Genomic DNA, 12563 nt, shown 5'->3' with positions numbered 1-12563 from the left:
ATTAGACACTCAAAGTTCCTGAAAAAAAACCAACATGCCTGAAATTAAAATTTGCAATTTTTAAACAGGGAAAACATGATAAGATTTTAGAAACAGGAATCTTGTATTCTCTGGCATACTATGGTTTATGGAGTTTAGGTGATGTACAGACAACTTAGTGAAGTAAATTACAATGCTGCTCACTTTAAGGTCCTTTTACACTGGTACATTTAGCTGGTGCCAAATCCAGCACACAATATCATACTGTAAATGTGAATTTAGGTAGGCTGGAGAGCATAACTGAATAGGTCACTGCACCATATGACAGTAGATGCTTTAAATATAGGGTGATACACTGGCATGTATAACGTGAAAAAACGAACAGCTTACCGAGCTGTGCCACCTTTGCTCGGAACAGACACCTACAGACCATCCAAACTTCATGGAAATGAAATAAGGACACACAAGAGTACTTGTTCATCTAAAGTCAGCAAAGGTTTTGTGTATGGAAGCCAAAATTCCTTTTTGGTTTTGGCTGGTAGTAGGAACGTAAGTTGATAAACTGACTGTCTTCTAAAACATTTTTGCGTGTTTGGCATTGAATGCATGCCTGTTTACTGAATAGTATAATGAGCACAAAAAATTACTGTGTTAGGGAGTTTTGTGAGATCTGTGCAACTCAAAGTATTTTCCTGATTGCTGGAGAGGGATTTGGTAACATGGTCTATGAACTGCCAGTGGTTTTAAGACTGGTATTCTACCAATTGGTAAAAACTGGCTTATTTCCCTCAATAGACTGTAGGTATAGAATTAATTTCATCCAAGATTAGGTAGCCTGCAATGTGTACTTCTGCAGAGGCATTGCCTTCTTTATATTCAGTGGACAGCAATATGATAGGGCGATTCATCTTGCATTTTGAACATTAGGATGTGAATGAAGTTTTTTTTCTCTTCACTGACCATAAAAGGAAGCACAGAATGATAAAGGAATCTGTAAATATAGAAAGAGGAAGGGGGACAACTCCTAATAGAGTTGGGCATTATGGTAAGAACTGATGCTTGTGAGCTAAAAACTCTAGATGGGGGTATGAAAAGCAAGAGTTGTACCTGATTTAGCTCAGGTAGGACAAAGACCTTCAAGAGACACTTTAAAGGCTTGACATTACAAGAGATGAACTGTCTCAAAACAGTGTAAATGGGTCAAACAGCTCACATGAGCTCACCATCCTCACCATCACTCACAAACACATCTGCTGGTGCACAAAACAGTAGAGCAGTTGATTGCCCATGGTGCTCAGTAATGCACTTTTTCCTTACAGCATAGGTTGAATCCTATACCAGTACAAAAGCTGCTGTGGTTAAGAAAATTTCAAATAATTTATGAAAATCCATACTGAATCTGATCTGCACTGATACATGGATTTCTTTGATCAACCTGAGATTTTCTTAATCAATGAGAAGATGCCTGTAATCCATATGATGTCCCAGGGACGTGTGAATTTAGAGAAGAGTGGTCATTGCCAATGTCAAACTTCCTCATAATAGTTCTCCAACCAATTGTTCTCCCAGATTTAGTTTTTCATAGTTGCAATGGACCCTGCTGGTCACATTTTGGATTGGCCCACTTCAGTGGGCTGCCAGTTTTCACAAAATAATGCAACAAGCTACTCTGAGGTTGGAGTGCATTATGGATGGGTTCTCTACATGTGATTGGGAACTCTCCTTTGACACTGGTTAATGATTCCCTACACAGGCTGGTGGTTCTGTACATCACCAGTGAAGCAAATTCTGCTTGCTGAGATGTGACAGCTGCTTGATTGTTTAAATCAAGACCAACTTTACAGTAACTTGACATTCAGAGGTACCCTCAATGCTCTCCTCGGTGAGCAAACAATGCAAATTAGATATTATTTACATTAACATAATGGGAAGACCCTATCCAGAGCAGCAATATGATCTAAAAAATTATACACACATTAGCGAAGTCATTCAGTAATGTCTTTGTTTTAATGAATTTTTTTAAACATTTGTATCATCAGACAAAACATTTAGGTAATGAGAAAATATTTATTTCCAACAGCATGGACTTTGAAAGTTAGTTGGAAGAAGGCATGTTCAATGCTATGATTTTTCCAATGCTGGGTCAGTTGAAATAGTGTGTTGTAGTGCATATATTAACCAGTTACCTTAAAGAAATGCGAAAAGACATAGTGAACTAGGAGGTGAGTACAAACATCCAAGGCAGTAAAAATGCAGAATACTGACACATGGCTGAAAAATGTACTTTTTGTAATGCTCATTTAGTATCACAAAAAACTAGCAACTCACTTTAAAACATTCTTTGTCAGCAACCATACCTCTGACCAAATGAAACTATTAAATTTAATACAGTCTTTCAGCTGGAAGAGATATTAAGGTCTAACACTTATATCAAATGCTTAGATTTTGTTAGCTTTGCTTGTTATTTAAGATAGTTTCAAGGTACTGCACCAGTATCACATAGTTAGTTTTTTTTCAAATTGACTTGTACAGAAACATGCAAATAGTAATGCATGAGGGTTTTATGGATTTGATTCTAATTGTCTGTATTACTGATAGAGCACACCAAGCTTTTTTTTGTTACATTTTATGCTGAACTGTTCCATTTCCATTACCAAATGCCATCACAGTTCTCATGGCTTACTGTGTAAAGATGGAAAGTTGAGAAAGTAAGAATGCCTTCACTTAGGACACATATTAATGAAAATAATTCTTTTATAGATAGATATATCTATCTACATAGTAATTAAGATTACATGGTATTTTATCAGCATGAAATGTAAAAAAACCATTCTTCAAACACCCCAGGCTAACAGGAAAACACAGTCAACTGGCACAATACACTCTTCAACCAGTTTTGTATAAGGCTTCAGTTTTCCTGATGAATGGAACTAAATCTTAGTAGGTCTGTATACATTTTAGTCATTATAACTGTTTTATGTCACAATATATTCTTAATAAAATAAAAACTCTGGTGTTGTAATTAAAGATAGCTAGTTACCTTCTAGACAAATATGATCTTTTAAAGAGTACACTGTGTTTAAATATAAGAAGTAGAATTAAGGTGCTTCCATATTTCTGCTTTCATTCTTAAAAAGTACCACAGATAAACAATTGCAGTAATTGCTTGCGGATATGCTTTTCTTTGGCTTTTACCATATTTTTAACAGCATCTGATCCCCCACTGGCAAATTTCTATAATTACTTACTTGGTTTTGTAAAAATTGCATTATAAAACTGAATGGAACAAAATGTTGGATGCATTTCCTGTGTACAGCTACACTTTTTTCTCTTCCTTTCAGAATTTCCATTTGCATCAAGCAACGAATGCAAGCAACAATAAATTTAAAGCTAGATTTTTTTGCACATTGTAAACTGGGTAGGACCAGGAGTTACTGACAAAACCAGCTGGAAATGCAAGATTAGCAAATTCTCTGTATCCCAACACATTACCATCTAATCTGTTGTGTTTCCCCGACAAATACTAACACAATGAAGCTGGACAATGGTTCAACAGCAAGTGCATGTGATAGTTCTGGCAAGACTATTTTTGTTTTGATTAAGCACATATTTTATCCGGGAGGGTTTAGAAAAGCAGGGCCTTTTTCTTCAGGTCATTCCGCTTCCAAAGTGCCAGACGATCAAATTCCTCAATACTCATTTTGAAGACTTCCTGGAACTCTTCAGGGGACAAATGCCTCTTAAAAATGAAAATACAAAAGATATCATTAAGCTTGTCTGTGCACAGGAATATTTCTGCCCTAAGTTTTAAAACACACCACAAAATAATGCATTAGGGTTTGCATTTAAATTCCAAAATTGTTTCTGGAAAAGACTGCATTGAAACCAAATGAGCTCAGAGTAGCTGGGAAATGAAATTATTGATGGCAGTAGTGACTTTTAAAAAGATGTAATCTTTTCAATATAGTTCTAACTGAACAGAAGCTATGGTTTTTGGGAGAAAGTATGTTTATCCAGGGTGTCTGATGACAGGGCATACTGAGACAAATTGAAGTTATTCCAGGACTTTAAAGAGATTGATAACAATGCAATTTCAGAGTTGGATTTGTTTTGCCTTGATCTTTAATGAGAGCACTGGACACCACACTGGCCCACTAATAGCAACCTTGTAACTAAGGAGAGAGCATACTGCTAAATTCTGAAATCCAAAATGTGCTTATCCATGGGGAGAGACTCTAGTCAGAAGTTCAGGCTGGATAAAGTAGGGGATTTTTAAATGTCAAGAAATACGCTCCTATTTGATGTTTTCATGCTATAATATTAAAAAAAAAAAAAAGAGATGAGAAAAAGGGAAGAAATCCAACATAAAGAACTGGAAGGAGGTAGGATAACAATTCCCTAGCAATTATTAGCATCCACACTGAGAAGGTAGAAAAGGTAAATATGTGAATGAATTTAGAAGCAAAATTTCACTTTCCATTTACCAACAAAGACTTCATCTTTGTAATGTAATTTACTCAAGAAAACTAGAGAAATTGTTTGTAAGGAGTCATTATATATAATTACTTCGAATGGTTACCATGGGTTCTTGTTTCTTAAGAAAGGACAGACTTGGTTTTTTTAAACAGGACTTGTTTTTTTCCCTTGAGATTCCACATATTCAGAACAACAGTGACTAAGATCTTGGAACTGAGCCTTCACTTTTCATTTGACAAATGACAGCAACCCACCATAAGCCCTGCTCATAGCATGGAACAAACACACCATGCATATTTAGCAAAGGAGATAATTTTTCACATGGAAATGAGCAACATCTGACAAATGTATTCTAGAAACAATCTCTCACTGACAGAATTTAATTCTATTTGGCTCAGAAAGAAAAAATAACTTCTCTCTGCATTGGTTTTTAGAATATTTTTCTGGTAATCCAGTGGACAAATGCAAGTAAGTTTAGCAACTTCCCACAGCAAGGAACACGTCTGTAGGCTGTAGGGATGAAAAAGAAGTCTGGATGTGAAATATTTTATTTTACTTCCTACGTTGTGGAGAAGACTTAAGACTCACTCAGGAGAAAGCAGTGGCAAACTGTAGTTCTTACTCAGAAAATGAGAAAGCCTATATAACCTTGCAGGTAAAGCTACCTTGCCAATCTTCCAAAACCATAGAAAATAACATAAAACTTTAAAAGGACTGTGTTTTCACCATTTTTCTTTTCCTGAGGTAATTTTTATATTATGAGAAACTGTTATGGTGTCTCATTAGATCTGTTCCAGTACTGAAGGTCAGTGGAGGAGAACTCAAGAAGCCCTAAATGACCCTTTTCCTCCAGAGTGCCAAACATTTGCTGCACCTTCCCCTCCTAATGAAGCTGCCACCCATCTCAGCACAAGCTGGGCAATTCCCCCTTCCCTCTCCAATGTTGTACTTTGCCATTTATCCTTTTGCTTTGCCCTCAGGCTCAGTGAGCTTCCCATCCACATGCATCTATCCAAGGCAGAATTAATCAGCTGGGCACTGTGCTCCTCTGCCTGTGCTCAGATGACACCACCTTCATTCTTTGCATCGTTTTCTATCTCTTATACCTCAGTTTTGTTTTATAACAGCACCATTTGTTCCTCCTTACAGAAGGTCTCATTTGGTGCTGCCTGGTCCAAAAGCAGGTGACAGCTTCCAGCCCAGAGACAAAGTGACTAAGATGGGAAAAGCAAAAACTCACTTATTTCCACATCCATTCAAGTAGACAGTTTCTTTGCTTTTAATTTTCTTCCCCATATACCCTCACCTCAAGGACTCACAAACTGACTTCCACATGAGCAGTTTCTTATTCCATCAAGGCTTTTTTTCACATGCAAAAATAATTCTGGTAGAAGGGAACATTTTCCCTTTGGTCTGAACTCTGAGAATGCCAGTATAACATATTTCCTGCTGCTGTCCCTGCATCTTAGAAGCTTTCACCATGTCCTTCTTTAGCACCATGGACTTTAGATTTGGGACTGACCCTAGAAGCAGCGACAACTTAAGTTCTGTCTTCAAATTTGGAATAAAACCTTGGTCCCAGAAAGATGTCATCAAACTGGCAAAGCTTCAGATAAAAGCAACTAAAGTAATCATGGGCTGCAGTTTGATTTATTAGGAAACACTAAAAGGCCTGAGTATGTCTAAGCTCAGCCAAATGATGACTAAGGTAAAATATGGTAATATCTACAAATATTTGAAGGGTCTAAATACCAGGGGAATGCACCAGTGTCAGAAGTTTATGGTCACACTTTTCTATGTATATGTGATGCTACATTTTGCCTCCACTATTGTTGGGACTTTTCTAACAGCTTTTCTTAAAGCTTTAAAACCTAGAGCTCTTCCCAAACCTGAAGGCAGAAAAAATGCACCAGTAAGAAATCCTGGGCTGATTAATCTTTCTTCTCAGCTACTGGAATTTTAATTTGCCTTAACTGAAGCGTTACCTTTTTCTCATTAGTGAAACAAAAGAAGGGAAATTGAAAACTATGAGCAGGGAATATGAAAGATATTCATCTTGAGCTATGAGAGAATATGGGTGAAGCTATACTTTACAAGGCCAAAAACATAATTTCCTTTTTATTTTTTCAGTAATAGATCAGCTTAAAATATCCAGCTATGTTAATAATGCATCACTGGGCTATTAAAGGAAGGAATGGCCAAACTTACTAGTAAAAGCAACACTCATTCCTTTTTTGTTTTTTTTACTAGAGTTGGCCTTGTTTACATAGGAAGTCTGGGTGTTTTACAGTGTGCTAGAAAGGGATTCCTAATTCCCTTTGTGACAGTTTGGCCATATTCAGGCAGCTTAACTCAATCTCCTTCTCTGCTCTGCATCAACAGCAAGGCTGGGCACGTTGCAGACACTGAGGAGAGAAGAGAAGGTCCTGTTCTGCCCACACTCTCAACTCACTGCATGTCAGTGAGGTCATTTTGGAAGCTACATAATGATGTTAACATGGTGCTACCTGAAAACCTTGCTAAAAGATAAGGTAAGCAATTTAAAGATGATTCTTCACTATGATGACTGCTATAGTCAGAGAACTAGAATATCAGCTTTTGTGATATAGTTAAGTGTGATATTGCTACAATAAGAAAGGACTATGGCATCATGTTGTTTTGATAACATTGTATTAATCTGAGGCTTTTATTAGGATACACAGAACTAAGCAAGGGCTGAGCTAAACCTCTGCACTGCATTGCAACCACTAGAACAGAAAATCCTCATCCTCTGTGAAACACAAACATGAAAATGAGCAGTACAGACATGACCTCATTTTTCACTCTCTCAGAACAAAAGTAATTAATTGCACATTCAAATACTTGCTCCACAGTGTTATCTCAGAAAGAAGTGGTGCTTTTCACTATCAATTAATGAGGCTTGTCTCTATTTCTGTGGTCTGCTAAAAAGCCAGTAATAATTCTAAATAGAGTTATAATTTTTATTTAGTTCAATGAGATTTCTTTTCCCCAAGAATAATTTAGCTCTCAATGAAATTCAGAGATGCTCAAAACCAATACATAGTGTCATGGTTTCACTGCAGCTGGCAACCCACACAGCCATTCACTCACTCCCCCACTACTGGGATCAAGGAAAGAATTGGAAGACTGAAAGCTGGAAAACTCATGTGTTGAGATAAAGACAGTTTAATAGCGAAAGAAAAAGCCACACACACAAGCAAAGCAAAACAAGGAATTAATTCACTGCTTCCCACGGGCAGGCAGGTCCAAGAGAGCCATCTCAGCCATCTCCAAGAGAGCAGGGCCCATCACGCACAGCAGCTACTTAGGAAGACAAAAACTCCAAATGTTCCCCCTTCCCTCCACCCCCCACTTATACACTGAGCATGATGTCACATCATTTGGAATATCCCATTTGTCACTTTGGGTCACCTGTCCTGGCTGTGTCTCCTCCCAGCCTCCCACTGACCTCCAACTCCCCTGCCAGAGAGGAGGGTGGAAAGCAGAAAAGGGTTTGGGCTCTGTGTAAGCTCTGCTCAGCAATAACAAAAAACATCTCTATGTTATCAACCCTGTGTTCAGCACAAATCCAAAACACAGCCCCATACCAGCCACTGTGAATAAAGTGACCCCAGCCAACACCAACACTTAGGAATGTGGCATTAGTATGAATAAGTCACAGGAAGATAAAATTGCAGTTCACCTGCAGCCATCCTGCAGTACCTGGTGACCAGGGGGGGCTTCACAGGCATCCCTATTCTGTGTCAGTAATTGGATGGGAGTCCTCATGTGCAAACCTGCTGATGTAGGAAGCTCAGAGGATATCCTACTTCATCATGAAATAAAAAAAAAATTGAGCCAATGAAAGAACTCAATGGATGGCAGCAGGTGAGGAGTTGAAGACCAGAAAAAACAAGGTCCTAAATCCTAGAGGAATTTAAAACGTCAGGTTTGTTTCTCTTTTGCTCTTTGTTTTGCTGTATCAATAGGAAATGACAGCTGAGCACCACACTGCCTTTGCTTCAATCTGTGGTGACTCTTTCAGCCAGTCTCTCTGAGGCACTTCTGTGCACTCTGTTCTACAGAGTGAAATTTTAAGTAGCTGTCTCCTCCAATTCGTTTTTATTCAAAATCCTTGCAACACTTCCAACTTCTGATTCACATAATCCAGAAATAAAAGCTACAGGATCTTCTCCAGAGATTTCAGTATGAGAAATACTCAAAATAAACAGGGATTTATTGAGAAAGGCTTATTCAAGTGAGCATTCATGTAAATAACCAAGCCTCAGCTCTTCAAGTTGGAGGACAAGCTTTTCCTATAGTAAGACTCAGGACTGTAGAAGTATTTCAACACTTAGAAGATAATAGCTTCTTCCCTTCTCCAGTTTTTGTCTTCTTCACTGCCCTTCCACTCCCTTCTCTCATGCTTCCCAAGGTTAGCCCAAATAAAACTTTCAGATGGCCAATCAAAATTTGCTGGAATTTTTTTTTCTATTGACTTTTGAATCCTCATTTTGCTTTCACAAAGTTGGCACTCTTCACCCCTCTTTCTGTTTCACTGCTGGGGCTCAGCAGGCTTTTCAGAGGTTTCTTCTAAGCCTGCTGCATGGCTAATTACAAAGCTGTAATTAGCCATGCCCCACATTCCCAAGGGAGTATTGAATGTTATGCTCATCTACAGCCTAATTAAGCTTCATGCTCAATAAATATTTGAAACTATTAAGTAATTATGTGATTGGGGAGGGAAAGTTAAGAAATGGCATGAATTGCACCTAATGAACTTTAAAAGGTATCAAAGGATCACTAGGGCAGCTCTGCTGATCAGAGGATAAGGCACCTGCAGTCACCCCAGGTAAGGGCAATTATTGGTAACAAATAGTAGAGCCCTTGTGCAGCCAAGCCTTGCAGGAGCTGCAGATCCCCCTCCAAGCAGCAACATGGGTGCCCAGAGGGGTTCCCAGGGAAAGCAGTGAAATATGAGCCGTGAGGAAAGGAGTCTGAGACCCTTCCCCATGCCCATGTCACCCCAAGCACCTCTGCAAGGCTCCTGGATCTGGGGCTTTTTCTCATTCAGAATTTCAGGGTACCATGAAGTCTCCTAGAGAAGCTGCATTCCCCTCTACACTACCACTGCAGGGTGCTGCCATTCTAACCTCCTGGGAAGCATCACAAGGCACACAGAAAATCTTGTGTGGGAGCACTGGACAGCCAGGATTTTGCCCAGCTGAATCATCCATAAAGGTACAAAAATCTGGGACAATGTATTTTTCTCAGGTATATGAATATATTATCTAAATAGCATACACACAGAGTATCTCTGATGATAATCTATGCCACCATCCTGTCATTCAAATGAGCTTTTTCATTGACATAAGGCATTGCCTCCAGCTGATTGCTGCTAAAAAATTTTGTATAATTAAGAAAATAAATCATAAATTAAAAAAACCAACTTAGCATCCATAATAAATTATGAAATTATAAAGAAGACAGTGAGTTTCAAAAATTTCATTTGTTTTAGGCAAAAAATACCTTATTCTTAAAGCAGATTTTGCAGCTTCCCTTAGTTTGGACTTAAGTGCACCTGTGATATAAATGTTCTATATCTAATCTCTGTTCACTCCTACAGTGTTTCCACTCACACAGAAATTACTTTTCACATCATATCCCATCAATTCTAATGTGTACTTTCATTTTATAACGGCTTCTTTTGTAAAAGGCTTTGAAATCTGATATAAACATGCATCACTGATCACAACACAAGCACATGCCTAGAATGAGAACCACCACCCATGTATTTTTCAAGTTTAACAGTGTGAAATAGTTCTGCTGAAGTCAGTGACCAACACTTTTCCACCCCAGGTTATGAGCTTTATTGTGAAGTCAGCCTGTAACCTCAAACCCAGCCCCAAACTGCAAACTGAAAAACACACAGCAGTCCAGTCTTGCTCTCATTTTCCCCATCTGAGCTCCAGAGGAGGTGGAACACACAATGCTACTTGCATGAATGACATCCAGGAGCTTGGGCTCTTAAAAATTCAGCCTCAGTTACTGGAAACAAGTCCTAAAATTGTTGAAGCCCAAATGGCTGGAACCCAGGGTTATTGTTGAATGAAAAGTAGTGGAAAAAATGTTATCCCTAAAGCAAATCCAGACAAGCAGTTCCAGGAGCATGTTTGATTTAAAGTGAGTGCTCTGTTCAAGTAAGACCACACCCATGTTTAAATCTCTCATTTCTTTTTATAGGAGAACAAGGTGGCAAATCGAAGTTTGCTACTTGACATTCCAGAGTTCTTTTTCCTTAGCAATTGTCTCAGTTAAACAAAGAAGGAACAGGCTCAAACAAAAAGTGTAATAATTTACCTTCTACTGCATTTGATAGGCATGAATGGATAATGCTTTCAAGCCTTGACATTCAAAAGGAACAGCTAAAAAAAAGCTAAGATACATTAAGATAAGGAAATCAAATGAAAACATGGTTTCCAAATGGTTTCCAACATGGTTTCCAAACATAACTATATTGGCTTTCAAAACTACCAGCCTGTGACCACAAAAGAAATCTTATACTCTGTGATAAAAGCTACTGCAGCAGGAAAAAAAAATAAATCCAAGCAGCTGGGCATGAGCTACCAATATGAATGTGCAATGTGTACACTGAACCACACTGTGTGACTGAAGAACAGGCAAACAATATCCAATCTAAGAGAAAAGTATCAAATGCATGCTTTTGGGGGCACAAACCTCAAAGTATAAAGGTATTCAAGTACTTAAAAGAGGTTGCAAAATATTTGAAAGTGTCTGTAAACTCAACTTCCTCTGAGAAGCATCAGGTAAGGAATGTGCAATGTGTACCATCCAAAGGGGATGTCTTAGTCCTGAAAACTCAGGACTTAAGTTGTCCAAAATGGGGAAGTTTGGTTCAGAACACATATATTTAACTGTTGCTTTAAAAATAAATAAAAAGGGATAAAAAGTTCAGAGATAGACCAAATTTGCTATATTTTTTCAAATGCTATTGCAGCAAACTCACCAAATAATCCTGTTGTGTAATTATACTATATCTTCACAGAATATACCAATCTAGGCAAATTAGAGACTTACAGAGGTCTTCAAAGCAAGGTCAACTTTAAGGACCATGAAGACTATAAAGACAAAACAGACCATGTTCCTCAAGGTCTTTTCCAGCTAAGTTCTGTATGCCTGCAGGGGTAAAGGTTCCACAGCTTCTGGGGCAACCTGTTCACTGCATTACTCTTCCAGTGAGGAACATTCCCCTTAAATCTAATTGTAATTTCCTTTCCTGCAGCTTATGACTGTTGCCTCTTGGCTTTCTGGTGCCACCCTCCAGGGTGGGTATGACCTGCCCTATAATTCCTTCAACTACAAAGGTGAGCTGCTGGTTCATCTTCAGCTTGTTCTCCATCAGCATAATCAGGTGCTTTTCCTCAGAGCTGCTTCCCCATCTTGTCCTGATGAATTGTGCTACTTGGTCACAAGTGCAAGGATGTGAATTTATCGTCACTGAATTCCATGAAGTGTCTGTCAATCACTCCTGCAGCCTGGCCAGCTCCCTCTGAACAGAGGCTCTGCTCACCTGAGCATCAGCTGCAGTCCCTCAAGTTCATGTTATCTGCAGACATGGGGAGGGTGCAATTCCTCTTCTCCACCCAGGATGGATAATCCACCTGTGTTACTGCTTGGTTGTTCACATAACTTGCACTGTTGTGTGAATGAACTTGTTCTTCACCCTTTCCTGTTAGAATAGCTCATGGGAATGCTGCTCTGCTCATCTAACATTACAATAAACAGCACTGTGGTAGAGAGAAACTCCTAAAAAACATTCCTTGGCCAAATCCTTATCTACTGTAAACTCCTTGCATTTCTAATCAGCTTATACAAAAGTGAGATCCAGGCTATTTATTCAAAAACCAAAGTGCCAGAAAGGTATTTAAAAATCAGCTGGCTACTCATTATAACCAGTTCTTGGTGCTGCATGTATTACTTCACTGTTGGCAAAAACATCTCCTTGGAAGAGCACAAGGAGCTGGGTACTTCTGTCTCACTGCTGAGTTAAGACAAGCAAACAAAAACATGCTGAGTGTTTCTATGCT

General features: G+C 38.7%; 1 protein-coding gene across 8 annotated transcripts in view; it reads right to left on the bottom strand.

The window, feature by feature from the left end:
- Positions 1-2011: 2011 nt before the first annotated feature.
- The window catches only part of ABLIM2 (actin binding LIM protein family member 2), a 130690-nt gene continuing 120138 nt past the window's right edge, over positions 2012-12563 (bottom strand). For all 8 annotated transcript variants that reach the window (XM_058804211.1, XM_058804213.1, XM_058804215.1 and 5 more), the window contains one exon: positions 2012-3718. In XM_058804211.1, coding sequence (XP_058660194.1) covers positions 3605-3718 — 114 coding nt within the window. In that variant the 3' untranslated portion in view covers positions 2012-3604. The remainder of the gene's footprint in view (positions 3719-12563) is intronic.

This window comes from Ammospiza caudacuta, chromosome 4, assembly GCF_027887145.1.
Source record: "Ammospiza caudacuta isolate bAmmCau1 chromosome 4, bAmmCau1.pri, whole genome shotgun sequence".
Classification (NCBI taxonomy): Eukaryota; Metazoa; Chordata; class Aves; order Passeriformes; family Passerellidae; genus Ammospiza; species Ammospiza caudacuta.
This window is presented reverse-complemented; position numbering and strand designations above follow the sequence as displayed.